A 25780-nucleotide genomic window follows, 5' to 3' on the forward strand; every position below is an offset into this window, starting at 1 on the left:
TGTTAGTGGCACGTGGCATATGCCACGTGTGAGAAATCTACGTAACTGCTGTAAACAAACATGTTGACTTCTGTTTTAAAACTTCTAATCTTAGTTATTGATGAAGATACTTGTAATACTATCAATTTAATAAATCGATTGTTATCATAAACTACTTTGATGCTTCTATATTGAACAATTAAGTCAATATTAAGATAAAAAGATTTCAAAATGACTTCCACACCAGACCGGAAGGCGAAAAGACGAAAAGACGAAATTTAAGGTTTGTTAAGTTTCGTCTTTTCGGGGCGAAAAGACGAAAAGACGAAATTTAAGGTTTGTTAAATTTCGTCTTTTCGGGGCGAAAAGACGAAAAGACGAAAATTAAGGTTTGTTAATTTTCGTCTTTTCGGGGCGAAAAGACGAAAAGACGAAAAGACGAGAATTTTGAAGGCGAAAAGACGAGAATCAAAGTCGCTAATTAGCGTGTATCACTTTCGTCTTTTCGTGTTTGACTTTTCGTCTTTTCGCGGCGAAAAGACGAAATTTAAAGTTGTTAAATTTCGTCTTTTCGGGGCGAAAAGACGAAAAGACGAAAATTAAGGTTTCTTAATTCTCGTCTTTTCGGGGCGAAAAGACGAAAAGACGAAATGGCACAAATCAGCCACCGTAACTGTGGATCCCAAGTCGTCTTTAATTTATTTACAGTAATGTAAGCTAATAATAACTTTTGAAACTCTACCAAAGTATCGATCTAGTTTGCAAGATTATGTTACATTTAAAACCTGTAGGTGAAAAGCCGTTCGAACATTACATTATTTGAAAATTATATACAGTGAATTAAACAACTAGTTGTTTTTGATGATGCAACTAGCTGCCAAGATTGTCATCTTCGAAATGCAAAGAATATAATTGAACATATAACAGTTCATTTAATTGATACATGCACCTCACATCCGTAAAATGTAAATCATAAATTATTTTGTTTTGGTGCCGAGAGGTTTCCAATTATGAAAGATTGAGTGTTTATTAGGTTATATAACTTTGATTCGATCCCGGGAGATTAAGCTAACCAGTCATAATATTGCACACGATGTCAACAAATATTGCACTCATCGGAATTAGGCCTAGGATACGTTCGCGTTACGAAAATAAAGTCCGTGACAAAAATGGCATCAGTTTCAAATCTGTCAGAGTTAGCTAATAAGCTAAACCATGTCACGGGTCACTTATAAGAAATGTTTGTATCGGCTGAGGATATCCCGTAGCCGTATATCTTTGGAACATAACAATTACGATAGGCACTCTTCATCATCAAATTACTACGCGAGGTCAAGCATTCGAGCAGAAGCCATAACTATCAGTGTGTTGATCAACAAAAATTACGAAATCGACTACTTTTCCAAATTAGATTCTAAAGTCGTACACGACAAAAGAAGCTATGGAAAGCAACAGCGGTACTTACAACGATAAGTAAGTATACGATGAATGATTGTAAAAGAAAATACTTAAAACATGATGTTTATTTTCCACCGCCACCGGATGCTGAACATTGCAGTCTTCAGGTCAACCGAAGGAAGGCAAACGTGCTATGTATCGGCTACTGGTCTGTATGGATAACTTAGATGTAAATAATACATAGGTGTTATTTTGTTTAGATGAATAAACAAAATTATTGTCATACAATATTTGGATTTCATTCTAATTAGTGTAGACAGTACAGTAATCCATTTGATGAACAAATGTAAGGGAGGGGAGGTAACTCTTACCAAAATAACAAATATTTTTTGTACCTAACCTAGGCCAATTAGTTTTTGCAACAAAAGAGGACAGGCCTACATCATTATATCAAATGAATCATGCACGGCATGGAAGAGCGAAGCTCTACTTGTTTATTTTATTTTCTAGGCTATTTCATGTACTGGCTGGCGACCCATTATCGTGAAAAATGGAGGTTTTTCTCATTTTTTTTTTCTAAACGTTTTATTTAATGTATGATTTTTAGGCATTTAAATAATCTTGAATTACCTCTCAACAGTTCAGTTAATAACAGTTCCATCAACTTATAACCAATTTTATAACAAAAGCAGTCGTTTGGAAAAGGCCGTAACATATCGTGATCACTTCAAGTTACTTGTACCCATTATCGTGATTTTTTCATAAAAATATTAAAAATAGTTAGGTGTGATGAAATAAATAAAATTTAATATCAATATATTCACAAATATTTTGATGTGAAAACCTTCATGCAAAAGAGAGAAAACATGTCTTGTTTGTCACTACTCCAACAATGTTAGAGGTTAACACGACGAGACACTTTTTAACATTGCGTCGTGTGACCTCTAACGAGCACGACCATTGATTCACGTTGCTAGGCCACAGCTGATCAAAATGATGTAAAATGTATCAAAAGTCACATTTTATATGTTTTCACCTACCTTTTTGGATTTATATATCATTAATACACATAGTTGCAAGACATTTCCGACAAATTAGTCCAAGAAGCTATGAAAAATGCGTTTCTTATAACTTTCATAATATTTTCACTTGAATTGGCCGCCATTCTTAATTTGAAAAGGAATATTGAGGTTTTATGAAATTTAGGAGTTGTCTAAATGTGTACGCAAAACAAGCGGTGGTCAGTCTGAATCGGAGAGTACCTGGCCCGATACCAAACGGTGTCGGCTTATTCCAGGTTTTCGAGTACTACTGCGCTCTGGCCCTAAACCAGACATCTATCTGTCATAATGTCTAAGTCTGGTGTCAGGGCCAGAGTATCTCGGGCTAAGTTCTGCATAGATTGAAACCATGCCAGAAATATCTTTGGGGAAAGGAGAACAGAGATTGTATAAATTTTGGCTCTTGATCTGAGTCCTCTAAAGCTAGCAGGGGACAATAGGGTAAATAGAGGTAATTAATATATGAAATCCTTTAAAATCGCTACTCTAGTCAATATAGTCATAGAGTTTTGCATGGATTGTTTAAACTGTTAATAAATTGATCAGAAACATAATTTGTATAAATCTTGCAATATGACTTTTACCTTTTAGAATAGAAACAATGGGGGCTAATTATAATAGATAATTAGAAAATTTAGAGGTAAATCTTTAAATCTTCCAGAAAAGATATATTGATTTTGTATTCAGAACATAACTTGGCATAACAAACCTGATGAGTGTATACATACATATATATAAGGGTCAATTTGCAATTGGGATATTATATCTTTTGTATGACATAGAGGAATAATGCAAGTAATTCGGGTTAATTAAGTTATTTATATATATTTACAGTTGACCTAGATTAAAATCTGTGATAGTTGCTGGTGCATATCACATAAATGTGTTGCAGTTTTAATGTATAAGTTTTCTTATAAAATGAATTTGCACCATGGCCATGCATATGATGATTAAGCTTAGGAGATTAATTGCTTAAGTTTCTTCCTTGCTATATGGGCATCTACCTAGTATACAATATCTTCATGACATTGAATAAACATGTAGATACGTACGTGTGTAACAGCTGCAGTATTGCCAACCTCTAATGAGGTCAATTCGGGTGATTGCCCTTGAAAAAACGAGTGAAAGGGTCAAAACAAGGGTCGAGTGCGAAACAACATTTTAGTGTTATTTTTAACACTTTTTCAAAACCTAAAATAGTTATTATTTATTATTTTCATGTTGTTATTCAACAATATATGATATTTTTTGCAATAATATAATTAATACCTGATAATTGATAAAAAAAACTGCATTAAAAAATCTTTAAAATGATTATTACATAAAATCCGGATTTTTGATCTACATGTGTCTGGTTTCACTATTACCTCAAGCTTCGACTAAACAAAATGGCGGCCATTATGATTTGCTTGCCTGCCTACTGCAACATGATGCTGTTCACATTGACTATGTTTTATTCATGTGATTAAAATTTTTGTCTGAAATTACAAGTGTTTGTGCTTTTGAACAGTTTTGAAGATATTATTGCTGATTTTGAACAGTTTTAATTTGCCATGTTTGATTTTACTAAATGGCTTTGGCTAAAAAACGATCATGGACATTGTGATGCACGACTGAATACATATTGTAGATTAATTGCTACAATTTCACACTTTATTAAAATTTGTGTAAACACAATCATATAGCTACCTGCATTATACAAGGGCCTGGTATGAATCTTAAGCTCTGAGATGTAATTAAAATTGAGCTTATTGCTTGATCTGACATAATTTTAGTGAGCTTTTTGACACTTTGGTCCAAGTGCTGAAAATCGGATTATTTGATAACCAGACAGGTCAATCGCGTATTATAAAATATCTAAAAACCGGTCACCCCGGCAGAATCAGGTGAGTTGGCAATACTGGTGTGAACACTAAAAGTTTAGTGCAGCAATCAAGCTGTATAGAAACAATTTGGAATGTATTGTGATTAAATCATCCAGAAAGTTGGGTATGATGTTGATTTCAACTTTTAAATTCTCATCCTTACCTTGATTTGTAACTGGTGAAATTTGACATATGTATTCAGGTTAATAAATGAAGTGAAAGTGTACATAAATGCATTGGGATGATTTCATTCTTTTGATCGTCTTGTTGATGTAATTTGCCAGTAAAAACAGATGATCTAAGCTGTTCACATTGACAGATTGATGCATGATTGAATATCCAGACAACATCCGGTAATTATTTCACAACCATTTTTTTAACCTCGAGCTCCTTATGGTAACAACGACAAAGTGGGAAAGTCCGGATTTAAACAGAGGTAATTAGATTATTTCTTTTATCTGCATTTTGAGATGTTTTTGGGGACTAACGTTTGGTACGTGTGTTTCAGAATATATCGGCCCGAAATGATAAAAGAATGATTTTCAAGAAAATTGCAAAAACACTTGATCTTAATATACTTAATATATTCTTTGTTTGGGATTAACCGATCCATAATTTTGAAAGTAGGTCGGTAGGTAGGTAAAAAAATTGTTTTATTTGAAAAAATGCATGAAATCAAATGTCAAAAGATAGGTTCTAAAACCATTGACAGATATTAAACAATGTAATAGAAAAATGATACTAATTTAGTGACGTTTTGGCTGTTCATCTGGAGACTGAAAGCATTTTTCCCTGACGTTGTGTCATTGTTGTTTTCATCATCGCTTAACAATGCTTTTATATTGAATGTTTTGTACTTCAAGAAGGGGTCAAAGTTTGTGGTAACATCTATGGCCTCATCAATATGAGGATGGAATACCTCTTTCTCCGATACAGAGATCGTCACTGTATCGCTTTTCCTTGTGAATTCAGTATTATTTTCAATGATATATTGGACTATCATTGCCCACCTTTCCTTAGTTTTATATTCATATATTCTATTTGGTATTTGTTTTCTATTGTTGCAAATTTTAAAGTTCACGGACATGCAGAAAGATACTTGGTCAATTTTTCTTTTCACCATTGTGCTTTCAACCCCGGTGTCACAGTGGCGCTTGTAACTTATGCCTTGCCATCAAACATTTTGACCACTAAGAGAAGATGGTAATACTTAGAACAAAAACTGAAAATTCAAGATTTTTCAAACACTATTTTAATTTTGGCCTGAAAGGTGTAAATATGCCACTTGACCAAGGAAGGTACCGACATAAATTGGCATCACTTGTTGTTACGCTGGAAAAGCAATTTTCATCACCCATAAATACATAATTTAGTTCTGTATGACACTATTATGATATATAAGGGTGGATTTACAAGAAAAATCCTTATAAGTCCATCTATTTATGTTATATGGAAGCCATATAAAATCTCTGTGGTGTACGGCTCATAGCTGATATTTTGATATATTTGCTATGGGGCATACACTTCTATCGCTATGTGCTGTACACCATATGGAATTAAAGGTAAACCATTAATTGGATCCGAGAATTTTTTGCAAACTTGACCCAAAAGGTTGTCACAAATGGAGCCAGTTTGACAACAAAAAAAGTTAAGAGTGGAGTACCAGTGCAAGGAAGTGTCTTAGACCTATCTTGGTTTTTTTCATTCATGTGAACGATATCCAAGAAGTTGTAAACTGTGTAACTAAAATATTGGCTGATGACACAACAATATATTTCAAGATAATACAATACCTCAATGCAATATATCGGTGTCGCTCAGGTAAGGCCGGTTTTCAGAAGTGTATTTTAGTTACATTTGACTATTCCGATCTCAAAATCGGTCCGGTATTCGGAATTGGGAGGGATCAGTTTTGGGAAGTTTTATATATTATTAATAAAGAGGAATTCATTCCGTACATGACATCCATGTTCGGTTTCTAGAGGTGATCGGTTTTGAGAAGGTTCGGTTTCGGGAGGTTCCACTGTATCTCCAGAAGACTGTCAAGAGCTCCAAAATAAAATCGACAATATATCAGATTGGACAGATGTATGGTATGAAATTAAACAAGGACAAATGTCAACACATGTAAATTGGAAGCTTATTACCAGTAAACAGTTTAGTAAGTAAACAGCCAATACAACATCAAAGACGGAAACAACAGAATTCCATTCCATTGGAAAAGATTAAAAGTGAGAAAGACCTAGGAGTCACTGGGGACAACACCCTCAAGTTTACAGAACATATTCAAAAGACAGTGAGTCAGCAACAAAGGGGAACAATATTATAAATGGGCATCATCTTTCTAACATTTACTTAACTTGATACATTTACAACATTGCACAAGACCTTAGAGCACATCTTGAATACTGCTCGGTAGTTTAATATTTCGACGTACACCCTGGATTACTTATAAGAAAGATGTAAAGGCAATAGAAAACATCTTAAGAAGAGGAACAAAGGGATTAATCAGTCTTAGAAACTTTTTATATCCGGAACGACTCCAGTCTTAAGGCTTTCCTACTCTCGAATACAGAAGATTAAGGGCAGACATGGTTGAGACCTACAAAATCATTAGTAAGATAGACATTGTCTACAGTGATGCACTCCAATGGCTCATACAAGAACCAGAGGACATGGGAAAAAACTATCAAAAATCTGTTCTGTCTAGATATAGCCAAAAATGTATTCAGTAACAGGATTATAGAGGTTATAAAGAATGCCTTCCCGGACCATGTGGTCAACTCTGGAAATATGATCATTTTAAACATAGACGAAATTTTATAACGACTGGAAGAACCATGTATGGAAATTTCTACCATCAACCTAGACTAGGACAGCTACACACAGTGTATGTTTATACAATCAATACAATATATGCCACAGTCCTAGGAAGTACCATTAACTATTTTATATGCAATCACACATTGTATTTTTTCAACCATATATATATATTACTATACATCTTAACAAGCCAATAGGCTTTCTATTGAGGATGGACTGGTGAGATACCAAGAAATCAAGAACTATTGGAGATGCATGATCAAAATTAGGTAAGGTCTGATGAGATCAGCAGTAACAATAACAGTGTAAAGATCTACACTATCATAACAAAAAAAGCTACAACAATAGTTCAACATTTCTTCATTATACATGATCGGATTCTTTTTAAAAGTATGGCGTGACCGTCTGGATGTTTCATGGTAAATTAAATTTTTTCTGAATCTGAGGCATTTACTATATAGCTAGCAGTATTTACTACGAAAGTCTTGCTATACAGTATGAAAAGCTGCACATTGAACCTTGACGCTGCATTATCATATACTGAAAGGAAAGTATTTTTACACAAAGGACCAATATATATATAGGTCTCGCACAGATCATGTGTTTACATATCTAAGGAATATGCATATATGTATATATGAAAGTTTGTGACCTGACATAAAATGTTGTTCTACTAGTTTGTATTGCCACGAGTGAGTATAAAAGGTACCGTGAACAGGTACAGACCTTACAATATTGTGCTAGTCAGGTGAAGATCAACAGGTCCACCACCACTTGATTGCATCAGCCTATAGTGAATTTTAACCAAAAGTTTCTGAACTTTTCTACCATAGGACTTCACAATGAGCAGAAACTTTGGCCTGGGGTAGGTTCTTACTGTAGATATTTAGTAAAAAGTAAAAATATATATTATGTGATGTGTTGACTTGCATTTTCAGTGTGCTTAGTCAAGCACAGCAATGTCATATTTTTGCCTTAATTTATGTCAGGTCCATGAAAGGCAGAGACTACATTATATCATGGTAATTGAGTCAAGTTTTAAATTTTTCATTTTAATCAAAATGGCGTTTATAGATTTGACTTAATTTTGGATTTAAATGGTAAATGACAGTACTGCTTAAGTTGGGGACATTAGGCACTGGAGCTCTTATATACAGGTAGTATATATACCGATACATGTACAATGATAAAGTAAACATTGTTTAATTGAAAATTGCTTGTCTTAATCATAATTATATAGTATTTAAGCATTTACATTTGAAATTATTGGAACAGAAAATAAGATATTTTTATTTAAGGTGTCAGCAAATCAATAGTTTATGGACAGATAACCTTGTATAAATATCATTACATTTTTAGCTTTAAATATGACTCCTTGGAATGAATAGAAACATTTCCCATATTGTACTATGTATTTTTGCCTAGCCAATCACAGATGGCATTACTCTAATAATATTACAAAAGTTTCAACCATATGCATGCATGTTGGCTGAATTGGTTATTTTTTAAAAGGCAAAACTTAAATCATTGAAAGTTTTTTTCATAACTCCCAAAGTGAAACACTGAAGATTTTGTGAAACTTAATTATATACATTTGTACATGTATTGTTGCATGTAAATACTGGGTTTCTGGCTTGTTAAATGAATCCGGTACCTGTGATTGTACCATGCACTATATATATGATGTTTTTACTGTTTTTCCAGTGGAAATTTTTCATTCATTCAAAAGTATGAATTTAACTTAAGTTTGTATATATATACCTGCAGCTGAAGAGTGTGCAGTGTGTCATGCTTACTGATGTTCTATGTGTTCAGTATTATTGTTGCCTTGTATACTACTTCAGAGTAAAGTTATTAGTTCCACATCATAAAATTGTTATAGTAAAATTTATTCTCAAAAGCCATTCCTTTGGAAAATGATATAAATTATTTTCTCAGCCAATTATCAAGCCAGATTTTAATACATAAGACCTATCATGATCAATCAGTATTTATAACTCTGAGCTAGGAAAATATTCTCTAGCCACGACTGAGACAATTAATTGTGCCTAGAGTATGTATGTACCAAACAGTACATATATATTTTACCAAGGTTATACATTTACTGTAAAATAGACATACATATAGCTATAGCCCAACCTTCAGACTGCCGATCTTTCCACCCGCAGATCTAGATATTATGAAAAAACGAAACTGTACGTATGTATGCATATAAAAAATTATCACTGAAAAATGAAAATGTATACATGTACATATAAAAATTAAGTTATCGCCAACAACCTAGCTCTCCATTGAAAATGGACACTATAGTGCATGTATACCCCAACCAGGCCCTTATTTCTATTATCGCATATACATGTATATATATATATATATACCGTAATTACTACATGATCAAATGTATGTGTCATAGGGTGGGGTGGATGGGAACGAGTTTAGGGTCATTGGTTTATTGTTTATTTGTAAGAGTTTATAAAGATTTAATAATACAATTACAGTCCAAATTTTATTACCCAGTGAGATTTATCATGATGGAAGTTTAAAATGGATGAGTCGACATGTCATGAACACAATCTGAAAATCTCAATACAATTTATTATTTTATCTTAATTTCTCTTTATACAATGATTTATCAACATTAAAATTTTTATCAGTCTTACATTATGTTATTTAGGTATTGTACACTAGATATATATTTAAGATTTTGCTGTCAACCATTGCATATATATTAATTTTATAAACCTATTCAGTTTATTAATTGATCCAGCGTAAGATTGACTGGTAATTCCCAATCGTTCAACAGAATGTGTTCATTTTGAGCTGCATGTATTAATAGCTGAGGGTGTTTCTGTGGATCCATCTGATTGGTCGATACTGGAGGTGTGTTTGTATAGAAAAGTGAATATTTCTTGGCTGCATTCCAATACCTGGGACGTATAGGGGTCAATATCTACATAGTCCTGGACACAACATGCTGATCTAGAACATCAGTATGTTCTACTCAATTTTAATTCTTAAGTGGCAGCAGGTGGCCTGGACATTTCAAAGGGACATTAATTATTTTCAACCAATATGTACTAACAGTTTGGAAGACATTGGTATTCAAGATAAAAATACACGTTTCCTGTGAAATTCACTGCATATATTACAAGTGTCTGTGTACACTACTTATAGGAGTGACTTAAGTTTCTGGAAAGTGTAGATCAATATTGCATCAGCAGTTTTAGCAGTACAATGCTTTGTCACTTATCATAAATGTTAGTGATACAGATTACTGATCAGTGTTTGTAATTTTTAAGTCATCGATAAATATAAATCTGTACCACAACTGAAGCTAGTGACATGGACAACATTAATGGGTAAGGTCTTGATCTAATTTCATTTCTAATTTTTGCACATTAATGATTTATTTTAACAAGCTTTTAAAATAATATCAACTGATACATTATTTCAGTTTACTCGGTAATCATTGATGGAGAGTTATCTGCTTATTCAAAGTTTCCATGTACATATATGCCACATATTGTTGTATAGCGATATTAAGATGTCATAATCCATGTTGTAACAGATGTTTGTAATATTGTGCATTCAAATTTATATTTGAAATTGAAATATTATTTGATGAATTTGGAATCATTAGTGTAATACACATATGTATATGTACTTTATTATTAATCATTTAACAATTACTTTATAATCATTATTTATTATTTTCAAATTAATTGGATACAATGCTATGTAATACCAACATATTGGTTGGGTGACAGATGTGATGAGAGAAATGCATTAATTATATTCAGTAAAGTCAATGGTACCATGCACATGCATGGTAATTAATTAAAACTCTAAATATTGAGAGTATATATATTGAATTCAAAGTTTAAAATTGAATTTAAAAGTGTCAATGAACATGAATATACAGTGAAAAGTTTTGACTATACCGTAGATCTAGACCAATAAAAACAATTCAAATTAGAAATGGTCATTGATCAATAAGTTGAGGAACAAGTTTCCACTGTGTCCTAATTATATCGTATTATCATCATTTTAGTTTTTATGTTATTTCCATGCTGTGCCATTGTCCTTTATAGTGCTGCGGCTAGCTATGAGGAAGCTAAGAAACTGGCCGATGATATCATGGTAAAGATAAAGTGTCGACCAGTGGTAGGAGTTATCTGTGGATCAGGACTTGGGGAGCTAGCCAATATGGTCAAGGATACAGAGATCATGGGGTACGAGGAAATACCAGGATTCCCAGTCAGCACAGGTATGTTTCTAGGGTAATAAATGATATATGTCAGTAAACTGGGACAATACATGGAAATAGGTCAGCAAACTAGGGCAGTACAGATAACTAGGTCAGTTAGCTAGGAGATTACAAGTAGGTCAGGTAAGTAGGACAATGATGTAACATATGTCAGTAAATTAGGATAATACAATTAAATAGGTCAGTTAAATTAGTTAGCTATATAGGGCAATACAGGTAACTAGGTCAGTAAAGTAGAACAATGATGTAACATATGTCAGTAAATTAGGATAATACAGTTAGCTGGCTATATAGGGCAATACAGGTAACTAGGTCAGTAAAGTAGGACAATGATGTAACACATGTCAGTAAATTAGGATAATACAGTTAACTAGGTCAGTTAGCTAGCTATATAAGGCAATACAGGTAACTAGGTCAGTAAAGAAGGACAATAATGTAACACATGTCAGTAAATTAGGTTATTACAGGTAACTAGGTCAGTTAGCTATATGGTAATACAGGAAACTAGATAAGTAAAGTAGGACAATAATGTAACATATGTCAATAAATTAGGATAATACTGATAACTAGGTCAGTTAGCTATATGGTAATACAGGAAACTAGATAAGTAAAGTAGGACAATTATGTAACATATGTCAATAAATTGGGATAATACTGATAACTAGGTCAGTTAACTATATGGTAATACAGGAAACTAGATAAGTAAAGTAGGACAATTATGTAACATATGTCAATAAATTGGGATAATACTGATAACTAGGTCAGTTAGCTTTATGGTAATACAGGAAACTAGGACAGTAAAGTAGGACAATAATGTAACATATGTCAATAAATTAGGATAATACTGATAACTAGGTCAGTTAGCTTTATGGTAATACAGGAAACTAGGACAATAAAGTAGGACAATAATGTAACATATGTCAATAAATTAGGATAATACTGATAACTAGGTCAGTTAGCTTTATGGTAATACAGGAAACTTGGACAGTAAAGTAGGACAATTATGTAACATATGTCAATAAATTGGGATAATACTGATAACTAGGTCAGTTAACTATATGGTAATATAGGTAACTAGGACAGTAAAGTAGGACAATAACAAAACATATGTCAGTAAATTAGGATAATACAGATAACTAGGTAAAAGAAGTAGGACAATTAAATAAGGCAACTAATATATAAGGCAATAGGAAAAATAGATCAATTAGCTATGACCATATACAGGTACCAAACGTAGGTCAGTAGACAAGGTCAGTAACCTATATAGCTATATTAGCTAGGCCAATATTAGCAATTAGGGCAGTATATATGGACAATACACAGCTTACTAGCAATATATAGGTTGGTAAACAAGATCACTAACCTATAGTCAGATCAATATTGGTAATTAGGTCACTAAGGCATGTTATTACAGGTAACAGTTCAGTAAACTAGATCTTTTTATATCACTAAGGCAATACAGGTAACTTGTATGTCAGTAAAGTAGGTCATTACTGCTGATAACTAGGTCAATACAGATTACTAGGTCAGTACTCAACGCCAGTTCTAGCATAATTACAAAAATGTTTATATGCTTAAAGATGCTCCAGCGCCGATCGCAACAGAGCATAAATGTTAGTCCAGTGTTTTTCCTGGGTATTTTGGGAAATTGCCACCTGGTGAAAATTGGGAATTTTTGTGCGATAAAAGTAGGAAATTGGGAAAATTTTTAACTGTGTTTATGGAAATTTTGGAAAAGGTAGAAATAAACAATTATCCTTCTCTAAGAAACAAGTATAAGAATGTATGCTAAAATACAATGTTCAGACTTGGGATTTCCAGATTTTTTTGGTTTCGTCACACAAAATACGCTTCAACTCACTGATTTGGGAAATTTAGACATAGATTTGGGAAAAAATAACAAGAAATACAATTGGGAATGGGGCCGAATTCCGGCCCCAAATATATAGGCAGGAAAAACACTGTAGTCATCATTTGAACAATATTGGTGTTCAATCGTGTGTAGCTGTGTATATATATATTTTTAAAAAATCATATAAGATAATTCATTTTGCTTTTGGTGCATGTGCAATCAGTACTTCATTCAATATAGGACATAAAATAATAAGTGCCACAGAAATTTTTCGGGATTCAATAAATTATTTTTAATATTTCTATCTTGAAGTAAAATTAGAAGCTCAAACTTTTCAATAGTGGTAAGGCATATGGTGTAAAGTAAGTTTTGTAAGTGAAGAAAAATACTAATTCGTCTGCTCCTGTTTTTTACTGAGAAAAAATACTATTTGTCAGCGCTGGAGCATCTCTTGATCGTGAATTTAAGTATTCGCAAAATATGTATTTTAATGAAGACACAAAATATAATAGTACCAAGGTATATATTAAAATAAAATGGTTTTACAGTAAATAAGTTTGTAACTTATAGGTTCATACAGATACTGTAACTACGAGAGTCATTAAAATTGGTTAGAACAGTTTACATAATCAGTTAGATATAAATATGTACCCTATTCGACTCAAAAAGTGCCTAGGTTGGTTAGAAAATTGAAAAAAAATGAAAAGGTGCTTAATAAGACAAAATTATTGCAAACCTATACAGTCTTGGCAATTGAAATTGAAGCCTCATAAGGGGGAGGGGCGTTTATAGGGACAGTACGGTCGCTTTTTGGGTTGAATACAGTACCGGTTTGTATAGAAGTCAGTACAGATCATGAGTAATCTAAGTTGATACAGATAAGTTTATATTTGTAAGTAAACTAGGATATATATAGCAGTTAATCATTGCAGTTATCTATATATTCCTTAAAACAAAATTATGTCAAAAACTGACTTCAGTCAAAAATTTTCACAAAAGTTACTGTACATAAGAAGAAAATCTGAAGTTTTGACTTAAATCTGCACTCTTGTTTTGAAATATTAGGCCCTGTACTGGTAATTATATATCTAGGTTACAAGGTTAGCTCAGGTGAAAATTCTATAGCTTTCCTACAGCAGTAAGACTTGTTGTTTACTATGTATGTAGCATTTATGATTTTATACAACTATACTTCTTCATGTGGTAATATGTTAATGTTCTAGCCAGTTCTCATGAGCTAGTAAAATGGATGTCATTCATAAAGTTGTTTTTGTCAAGGTCATGAATCATTTCTACCATAAGAAGCACATGATGCCAGCATTGAGCACATGTATAATTATATCATTCTTTGTGAATGCATAACAGAGTTTAGAGATGTAGTGTCCAGACATGTGTATACATTGTATAATATCTTTTAAAAGCTTATACCTGTGATCCATTATAAAATATGTAATGGAAATTAGTTGTTTTTGTAATGTTTTAATACAGAGAATGCCTCGTTATATAGTGGAGATAATATATAGTAATTAACTTATTATGTATCCTCATTGAAAAAAAAAAGACATTTTGCATTAAAAGGGCTTCTTTAATATATACAATTCATCCTGTGGCAATATATACAGTAGTAAAAAAATCAATGCATCTTGCAAAGGTATAAATATAAAAAGAAAAAAACCTTCACACTTCCTTTCTTCCACAGGCATCTTCGATGACCAGGCGTCTCACAAATTCACCTATCTAAAGCCTTCAAATAATTGAGGATATTTCGAAGTAACCAATGAGTGAATGACCTTGACCTCCAGATTTAAGATGATATCACTGGTTACTTTCAAAACTATTTTTGTTCACATGGACAAATTGCTATTATAACCTTGCTACTAGATCCACTGTAATAGAATGTGTAGGATATGTATTAAGTTGAGTTTGTAATGCTTTGATTGTAGTACCAGGACATGCTGGAAAGTTGGTATTTGGACACTTAGGTGGCAAACCTGTGGTACTGATGAAGGGACGAGTGCATTTCTACGAAGGAATTACTATACAAAAGGTAAGTCTAATACAAAACCTGTCAATACCACATGATGAACTTACAACTACACCAAACTGCAAACTCCTACCAAGCAATATTAATGTACCGCACTGTAAATAATTGATGAATCTGCCGAACACTGTATATCCTTTAAAGCCATAAAGATCAAGCCTTTGATATCTTTTTAGCCATTCTATTTGTTGATATTTTCCGTTATATTTTATGAGATTTTTTTTAAGTGTTGATCCTAGCATGTTATGAATAAATCAGCCAAGTATATGTTATTGATTTTACACTTTGACAGACGGCCCTTCCCATCAGGATAATGAAACTGATGGGTGTGAAGATTCTGTTTGTAACTAACGCAGCTGGTGGGATTAATCAGACATACGAGATCGGCGACCTCATGATCATTAAAGATCACATCAACATGCCTGGATTTGCTGGAATGAACCCGCTACATGGGCAGAACGACGAAAGGTGAGAAATCAAAGTACAGAGGCTAGGTGGCCATAAGGGAGGAGAGGTTTTAATAATTTTTAATTCCTTAAATACTACAGCTCTATATATTCTGTATTTGCATATTACAGATTTATCTGTCCTTGTGAGTAAGTATTGATTATAACGCCATATGTTTGTAAGCGGTATATATTTCTTTTTAGAATAATGACATCATAGTGAATACCTACGTGCAAGGGAGGTAACTCTGTGATATGCAAAGACAAAATAAGACAGCCCTCTGATCCACCTTGTTTATTAGAGACACTGGGGAGACTGTAGTTTTCTTATTAATTTTCCTCTTCATCATTCCTCACATGACATTGTTTGGGTTCTATCTCATACAAAACTTGACAAGTTGTTGTGTGAACATCATGTGAGGATATGTGTCATGTACCAAAAGTAGGTGACTGTACATGTTATCTTCATTTATTTGACCTTTGACCTAGTTCAAACTTCAGGTTCAAATATATGAAGTTTACTAATTCTCAAAAGTATTGGTGGACTATCTGAAATTTTGTCGTCACTATATAGCACATGTAGTCACAAAATAGGCATTTTGTGAATGATCAGAAAATAACATAAGCAGCTATCTTGAATTTTGACACTTTCTCAAAAAGTACTGAGGAGGACTTCTGTAGAGTCTGCTTGTATTTTAGTTCCAAATAGTTCATATTCATTTTAGAACAAATCCAAGGACTACATGGCTGACAGTGTCCATATATATATATTGAATTTGACCATTGCAGTTTGTTGCTGCTAAGTAGAATAGAATTCATGTGAAGTGCCTCTATATGTTGTTGATATTTCAAAGAATTAGGAAAAAGCAGTGAAAAGATCCTTCTTTCTAATAACAGAGATTATTCTGTTGTGAGTGCCAACATCCGTCTTGGATCGCTTGTTTCATGTTGTTATTTTATTTGAAGGTTTGGACCCCGATTCCCTGCCATTTCTAAAGCCTACACCAAGCGCCTGCGAGATCATGCCAAGGTTACCGCCAAGAAGCTGGGATTTGAAGGCTTTACAATCCACGAGGGAGTTTACTGCATGCTTGCTGGTCCCTCGTTTGAGACTGTGACAGAATGCAAATTTCTGAACATGATTGGAGTAGATTGTACAGGTAAAGTATTTTGTAGGATTTACCTTCCGCAGAAAATCCACCTGCTTCTTTCATTAAGTAACAGATTATCACATTCACTCTTGATGACACATTTAGACTCCTCTAAATCAAAGACTAGACCAATCCACTATGAAATTTTAGGGATGAATGAGTTAAAGATGCTCCACCGCTGACAAATGGTGTAATTTCTCTATCAAAAACAGGAGCAGACGATTTCGTATTTTTCTCCAGTTACAAAAGTTACTTACCTACTTCTAAATACACCATTACCACCATTTAAAAGTTCGAGCTTCTCACTTTACTTCAAGTTAAAAATTTGAAAAATAATTAGCATCCCGAAAAAATTCCGTGGCACTAGATCCTATATATATGGAATGAACTACTGATTGCGCATGCATCAAAGGCAAAATAAATTATTTCATATTATATTTTGTGTAACTAGGCATATATATACACGATTAAACACAAATTATTGTTCAAATGATGAATATCATTTAAGCTCTGTCGGCGATGGAGCATCTTTAAAAAGCATCATTGAAATACATAACTATGGGCTTTATTAGCCCATCATCATCAGATGGTGGGTTATTCAAATTGCCTTTGTCCATGGTCCATCCAGCAGGCAGCCATTTTGGATTTTGATAGTTAAAGTTTGTTACCGCTGTTTTACAGAAAGTGCTGAAGGGGTCTTTATCAAATTTTATATGTAGGTTCCCCGAGAGCCCTAGTTGTGCATATTGCATTTTTGGACCGATCGGTCAACAAGATGGCGGCAGGCAGCCATCTTGGATTTTGATAGTTAAAGTTTATTACCACTATTTCTTAGAAAGCAATGAAGAGATCTTTCTCAAATTTCATAAGTAGGTTTTCTTTGGACCCTATTTGTGCATATTACATTTTGGGACTGATCAGTCAACAAGATGGCTAACCAGCCACCATCTTGGATTTGATAGTAAAAGTTTATTACGGCTATTTCCCAGAAAGTACTGAAGAGGTCTATGTAAGTTCCCCTAGATCCCTAGTTGTGCATATTGCATTTTTGGACTGATCAGTCAACAAGATGGCGGCCAGGCAGTCATATTGCATTTTGATAGTCGCAATTTCTCAAAAAGCAATGCAGAGGTCTTTCTCAAATTTTATATGTAGTTTCCCCTTAGACCCTAGTTGTGCATATTACATTTTGTGACTGATTGGTCAACAAGATGGCTGACCGGCTACCATCTTGGATTTTGATAGTTAAAAATTATTACGTTCGTTTTTCAGAAAGTACTTAAGGGATCAATCTCAAATTTTATATGTAGGTTCCCCTAGGGCTTGAGTTGTGCATATTGTATTTTGAGACTGATCGGTCATCAAGATGGCCGACAAGCAGCCATCTTAGATTTTGATACTTGAGGTTTGTTTTCGCTATTTATAAAAAAGTTCTGACCGATAGGTCAACAAGATGGCCGAGTGGCCACCATCTTGAATTTTGATAGTTAAATTTTGAAAAGCAGAGAATAGATCCCTCTGTCATATGTGGGATCTCTTGTTACATGAATCATCTGTTTTGAGAAGGAAATTTAAAGGCAGCATCTGCGAATTCATAGAAAAGTGTGTAAATCTCTTGTTCAATAGTTAACCATGATAGGGAAATTCAATGTTACTACAGCAATAGAGATATAAACACACGCTTCTGGTTTTCATTTACCGCGGTACAATGAAACCATTTGCATTAAGATAGTTGGTGAATGCATGATAGACTAAATGTGGTGTGTTCCGAGGTAAAAATATCAAAGAAAGTGTAATTATAGTCTGTTTCATACAAGTTTATTTTACTACATGTACTTGCATGTACCTGGAGTTTACCTATGCATACATGTAGAATTATAGTAATTTACTAGCAATTGTTCATTTAAATTATAGACAGTGAAACTCATTTGTGTCAAACACAGTTGAGTCAAATACATCGGATGAGTCGAATGTTTCTTTATATCAGTAAATAAACCACAGATGAATCGAACATGGTTGAATCGAATACTGTGGTTAAATCAAATACATTTTGCGGTCCCTTCCTTCTAAATTATACTGAAATTTCTTTCTTTTTTTTTGTGTCAAACATTCCGGCATCACACTGTCTCAGGTAAAAGTCAAGTCTCTGTCCAATCGACCAAACATGACTGATCCACCGTAACAGTGCTAACGAATGTTATTGTTTGATCAAAAAATGTTAATGTTATTTTTAATTGCCATCTTAAACCAATATGTCTGTAAAACGCCAACCTGGAAACAGTCTGTACAGTCAGTACAATGTCTTTGTGGACGGTAAAACATGGTTGAGTCGAACCATCGATTTAGTCAAATATTTTGCCAGATCTCGCTGACTTAGTGTCCATAAAGGACTATATGTATGGTTTGTGTCCTTTTTTGAAAAAAAAACATTTGTTCATGAAACACACAAATGAATGATAGATCAGTGGAGACAAGACTGTATATAAGTTTTCTTTTGTGTTAGGTATGAAAACATGTCCAGTAGTGTACATGTGGAGACTGTATATAAGTTTTCTTTTGTGTTAGGTATGAGTACATGTCCAGTAGTGTACATATGGAGACTGTGTATAAGTTTTCTTTTGTGTTAGGTATGAGTACATGTCCAGTAGTGTACATATGGAGACTGTATATAAGTTTTCTTTTGTGTTAGGTATGAGTACATGTCCAGTAGTGTACATGTGGAGACTGTATATAAGTTTTCTTTTGTGTTAGGTATGAGTACATGTCCAGTAGTGTACATGTGGAGACTGTATATAAGTTTTCTTTTGTGTTAGGTATGAGTACATGTCCAGTAGTGTACATGTGGAGACTGTATATAAGTTTTCTTTTGTGTTAGGTATGAGTACTTGTCCAGAAGTCATCGTGGCTGCCCACTGTGGAATGGAGGTGTTTGGCTTGTCCCTAGTCACAAACAAAGTAGTAATGGAATATGACTCGGATCAGATCGCTAACCATGAGGAGGTTTTAGAAACAGGAGCACTACGCAGCAAGGACTTACAGAAGCTTGTGGCAGCCATGCTAGAAACTCTTGATGTATAATCTACACATTACTCAACATATCCGGAAGTGTTCAGCGCACCTAACATCCAGCCAATGTTCAAGTTAGGATGTGTGAATGTTTATATGTATATGTCCTGAAACAGTGCTAGTTCTGTATTTATTTGATTCATTTTGATTTAAAAATCATTCATCAAATATCATTTGTTTAGATTATGGCCGAGTTTTATTACAGTTGTAATAGCATATAGCATTTAGTGCTAATGGATAGAAAAGTGCTGTATGTACAAGTAATAAGCATTACTACTTTATAAGAAGTTTTTCTTAACATTTGATTCTGGTTATAGACAGTATGTCCAGAATTCTACTTAATTCATACCCGTTACTGGCAGTGCTCTGTGTTAATATATTTTGGTCAATATAGTTTGTATTGATTATTAACTCATTCACCCCTTAGACAGATTGAGGTTCTTCTAAAACAAATACCAGACAAGTCCATTATGAAATTTCAGGGGTGAATAAGTGAACAGTATTTGGTGTATTTCCCTTCCCTACTTATAAATAATCAATTTACTCGTCCAAAAATGTTAAACCGGTTTGATATTTATTGTGCTCTCCTCGTTTATTGATGCAGATTGATGGTTTAAAGAAAAACATCATATATGTACTGGTACAGTTGGGCATGTTTTTGATATAATGATGTAATAATATGTTTTTGTTCTTTGGTTTGGTTAAATTATGATAATTACAATTGCAGTTTAAATATATTTTCTAAATTGGGTATTGTTGATAAACAAAATAAATTTTGTCAAGTCAATGTAAAAGATGGGTGGATAAGTACTTAAATATTATAGACAGAATGTTGCAAATTTACTGTTTCACAATGATCATTATGATAATGACTTCTGATATGTAAAAGTTTTGTTTATTTGTGTTGTTGTTTTTGTGTGACATTTTAGAGTATTTTTACATCATTTTATTTTTCTTTACTGAAGATACTGAGATAGTTGCTTTTGATTCCATTTTTAATTTATTTTTAAGTTCTTATTTACCCATACTCTCTCTCTTATGTTTTTAGATACTTTGATACTCATAGGCTGTGATTATTGGTACAGATAAAGCCAGGGAAGGTTTTCCGCCGTGCGCCGTGCGTTAACTTTTCACATTTTGAACTTCTTCTCAAGTTCTACCAGTGCGATTTGGCTGAAACTTGCATGAAATGATCCTGACATGGTCCCGACAAAGTGTTGTTATTTTTCGGGTCGATCCGAAATCCAAGATGGCCGCCAAAGCCGCCATCTTGAAAACACATTTTGAACTTCTTCTCAAGTTCTACCGGTGCGATAAGGCTGAAACTTGCATGAAATGATCTTGACATGGTCCCGACAAAGTGTTGTTATTTTTCGGGTCGATCCGAAATCCAAGATGGCCGCCACAGCCGCCATCTTGAAAATACATTTTGAACTTCTTCTCAAGTTCTACAGGTGCAATTAGGCTGAAACTGACATGAAATGATCCTGACATGGTCCCGACAAAGTGTTGTTACTTTTCGGGTCGATCCGAAATCCAAGATGGCCGCCACAGCCGCCATCTTGAAAACACATTTTGAACTTCTTCTCAAGTTCTACCAGTGCGATTTGGCTGAAACTTGCATGAAATGATCCTGACATGGTCCCGACAAAGTGTTGTTATTTTTTGGGTCGATTTGAAATCCAAGATGGCCGCCAAAGCCGCCATCTTGAAAACACATTTTGAACTTCTTCTCAAGTTCTACCGGTGCGATTAGGCTGAAACTTGCATGAAATGATCCTGACATGGTCCCGACAAAGTGTTGTTATTTTTCGGGTCGATCCGAAATCCAAGATGGCCGCCAAAGCCGCCATCTTGAAAACACATTTTGAACTTCTTCTCAAGTTCTACCAGTGCGATTAGGCTGAAACTTGCATGAAATGATCTTGACATGGTCCCGACAAAGTGTTGTTATTTTTCGGGTCGATCCGAAATCCAAGATGGCCGCCACAGCCGCCATCTTGAAAATACATTTTGAACTTCTTCTCAAGTTCTACAGGTGCAATTAGGCTGAAACTGGCATGAAATGATCCTGACATGGTCCCGACAATGTGTTGTTACTTTTTGGGTCGATCCGAAATCCAAGATGGCCGCCACAGCCGACATCTTGAAAACACATTTTGAACTTCTTCTCAAGTTCTACCAGTGCGATTTGGCTGAAACTTGCATGAAATGATACTGACATGGTCCCGACAAAGTGTTGTTATTTTTCGGGTCGATCCGTAATCCAAGATGGCCGCCAAAGCCGCCATCTTGAAAACACATTTTGAACTTCTTCTGAAGTTCTACCAGTGTGATTTGGCTGAAACTTGCATGAAATGATCCTGACATGGTCCCGGCAAAGTGTTGTTACATATCTGGTTGATCCCAAATCGAAGATGGCTACCATGACACTATATCTAATTAATTTCCTACATGTTAAGGCCCTTTGGCCTCTTGTTTGAAATAAAATTTGTTGAAAGAAATTGAAAATGATCCTGACATGGTCCTGACAAATGACACCATATGAAATTAGATTTACTATTGCCAAGGTAGTCAGATGACCGTTAAGGCCCTTTGGGCCTCTTGTTTCTTGGTGTATCTTCAATTTTACATCACAAGAAATTCTACGCCCATTTTTCACACTGCTTCAATCTTTTTCTCTACATTTTGACAATTTGATTTGTGAAATTTTGCAATGTTTTTTTCTCTTAATTTTGATCAATAACAAATCGTTAGTAAAAGTTGTACACTATGGCACTAATTGTTTAGAAATTTTGCTACTAATTGAAATGATTTAAAAAAAAAAATAACAAGAGTTGTATATAACTTTTACATTTTATCTACATCATACTGATAAAAATTATGATAAGCTTGTTATAATAGCATGTTTGCTGTATGAATATTTAACCTTTGACTAAGCCAGTGGTAACATTCTTTAATTTAAAAACAAAACAAGGTAACCTGATTTGGGTATTGTGTTGAAGTAAATTTTAACATTCCATGTATTAGTGAATATATGCTGTATGATAGAAAGATTTTATGATATTTGTAAAGTTTATTCTACTTTGTATACTATTAAAAGCAAACTTCAGATTGTAATCAATTTCATATCAGGTTTTAACTTTAAAGGCCTACTACCTTTATGGAACAAACATGAATGTTTCTTAAAAACATCAGAAAATGTGTATTGGTGGCCTATGATGAGGTTACAAAACCAAATGTAAGCAAGATCCTCTCCGTAATCTATGTTAACATTGAAGATTCATTACGCTGTTTTGCCGTCTGGCGCAGTGATTGTCAAGTAGCGCGTGGTAATTAGGACGACGGTGGGAAACATAAGAGGACCCATGTTATGAAAATTAACATTTAATTCATTTTGATTAAATATGAAAGGTTACGATGAGTGTACCAGTAGTATTAATGGTAAACAAAAAACTTTTTCGACCCTACAAAATTATCATTCTTGCTTTAAATTCCTGTTTTAAAAACCAAAAGCTGTTTTGGAAAGGAAGCGGGCCTTTAATGAGTACTATGTACTTAAGAAATACTTTAAGATTCAAGTAATTTTATTAAGAGATTTTGATAAGATTTGTGATATTATCTTACATTGTATACATAATACATACTTTAGATCCTAATTTTATGATATTTTGTTAGTTTATTATTCACTGAATACTTTACTTTTTTATTAGAATTTCATGCAGAGAGGAAGTTGTATAAATGTGTTTAGTCCTTTTGTCATATTGTATTACATATATAGGAAAAGCATAATCTCAACTCGTGTTTTGTTACTTTTTACATAGAATGTGTTATTATTTATCTTTTTTAAAACATATCAAGATTTAGGCCTACTTCTCTCTAAATGGTGTGCAAAGATATCAATATCTATATGATCATGCAAACTTGTTTTGAAATGATTTAAATTTTATATTCCCTTTTCCTAACTTTAAAGATTCATCTGTTTATTTATTAAACTTGGCAGCTAAGCCATTTATTGAATTTCTGAAGTATATGTACTTTGTAGATATTGACTTTGAATTTTTTCTGTTATCAGGTATACAGGTGCTTGCATACTAAAAGCTTAAAGATATTTTTCATATGATATGCAACTGTTTAAGTTAATGTTAACTGAAAACCCTTTTATCAAAGCAATCAATACATATGTACAGAAATACAAATATTTATTTGACTTGGTATCTTGGTTTAATACTAACATGATATTGTTATGAAAATGGAATCAAAATGAAGAAAAAAAGCAGGAAGCAATATTATTTTTAAAGGGGTTTGTCTGTTGAATTAATGCAATCGCAGTTAATAGGAGAGAATATAGCATGCTAAGCTGACTCCATATTTTTAAAAGGATGGTACTTATAAATCTGTAATATTATGCTAAATTTGTCGATTGTTACGTATAGAATTGTGAGATATACTTAAGTGTGGGACATTATGGTCCAGGAGACCTTTGCATGCTGCATTATCAGGTGTGTTTTGCTGTTCCCCCGACATTACGTGTAAATGTGTTAACTCAATTTGTGAAAGAGATTATATTAAAGCAGTCTGTTGTTAATATGTTATCTTTAATTTTTTTTAATTTTCAAAATTGACCATCGTTATCAAGAAACACTAGTACTCGTCCTTGTTGTGCAGAAGAAAATGGGAATAACTGTAATGCGCAAGACAAATTATGATGCTTTTTAAACAAAACCAGGGACCATTTTTTAAGAAGACATAATTTAATTACCAACAGATCGGAAAAGGTCGATCAAGACTTTATTTGGGAGTCCATCAGTTAAACAAATTACAGAATTCAATATACTCTAGAAAATTAAGTTGTCAATATCGATATCAAAGGATTGTACCTTCCTGTTGAAAATTAATGAGAAAGGGTGTTGATATGCATTAAAAATGTAATTTGAATCTGTTTTGCCTTTCCAGGACTCAATGGTGATCCTGAAAGTTAACCAATAGAAATGAATCCTGCATTGCTTAAATATTCTGATATTCATTGATATTAACCTAGTGAAATCACTGAAAGGATACAATTATTTTATGATAATCCAAGTGATTTCACCAATCGGACATCCACATATGCAATCTGACAGAGCAATAGGGGAAAGCAACAAAAAGAAGGGATGGTCATGATCTGTATCGACGTACATGGATCGACTATATGTAACTACCAATTAAGTCACAATGCCTAGAAAATAGTATAAGCAGCTCCAACCAAAAGACATGCTAATTATATAAGAAGTGGTAAATTCAAAACGAAACCTGAAAAGGGGTAAATAAGTCTAAAAATAAATATTTACCTTACATACATGTACGAGGGAAACAATGAAGTCTTATTTAAAACATTACAAAGAAAAAGATAACGTTTTACCTCACATTACAAAGAAAGAGAAGAAGTCTTCCCTGACATTAAAAAGAGAGAAGAAATCTTATCTTTCATTGAAAAGAAAGAGAACAATCTTACCTCACGTTACAAAGAAAGAGAAGAATTCTTTAAAATACCTCACATAACAAATGAAAAGATGAAGTCTTACCTCACATAACAAATGAAAAGATGAAGTCTTACCTCACATAACAAATGAAAACATGAAGTCTTACCTCGCATAACAAATGAAAACATGAAGTCTTACCTCACATAACAAATGAAAAGATGAAGTCTTACCTCACATTACAAATGAAAAGATGAAGTCTTACCTCACATAACAAATGAAAAGATGAAGTCTTACCTCGCATAACAAATGAAAAGATGAAGTCTTACCTCACATAACAAATGAAAAGATGAAGTCTTACCTCACATAACA

At 33.5% G+C, this 25780-nt stretch overlaps 1 protein-coding gene across 3 annotated transcripts; it reads left to right on the top strand.

The window, feature by feature from the left end:
- Positions 1-1215: 1215 nt before the first annotated feature.
- LOC138315196 (purine nucleoside phosphorylase-like) lies at positions 1216-24537 on the top strand. 3 transcript variants are annotated; one of them, XM_069256016.1, is made up of 6 exons: positions 1216-1452; positions 11218-11393; positions 15189-15292; positions 15579-15754; positions 16699-16892; positions 19759-24537. In XM_069256016.1, the coding sequence occupies exons 1-6, from the start codon at positions 1421-1423 to the stop codon at positions 19959-19961; spliced, it is 885 nt and encodes a 294-aa protein (XP_069112117.1). In that variant the 5' UTR covers positions 1216-1420; the 3' UTR covers positions 19962-24537. The 3 variants fall into 3 exon arrangements, with proteins under 3 accessions (XP_069112117.1, XP_069112118.1, XP_069112119.1); XM_069256017.1 differs by lacking the exon at positions 1216-1452 and adding an exon at positions 7780-7991; XM_069256018.1 differs by lacking the exon at positions 1216-1452 and adding an exon at positions 10040-10485.
- The last annotated feature ends 1243 nt before the right edge of the window (positions 24538-25780 follow it).

This window comes from Argopecten irradians, chromosome 2 (genome assembly GCF_041381155.1).
Source record: "Argopecten irradians isolate NY chromosome 2, Ai_NY, whole genome shotgun sequence".
Lineage (NCBI taxonomy): Eukaryota > Metazoa > Mollusca > Bivalvia > Pectinida > Pectinidae > Argopecten > Argopecten irradians.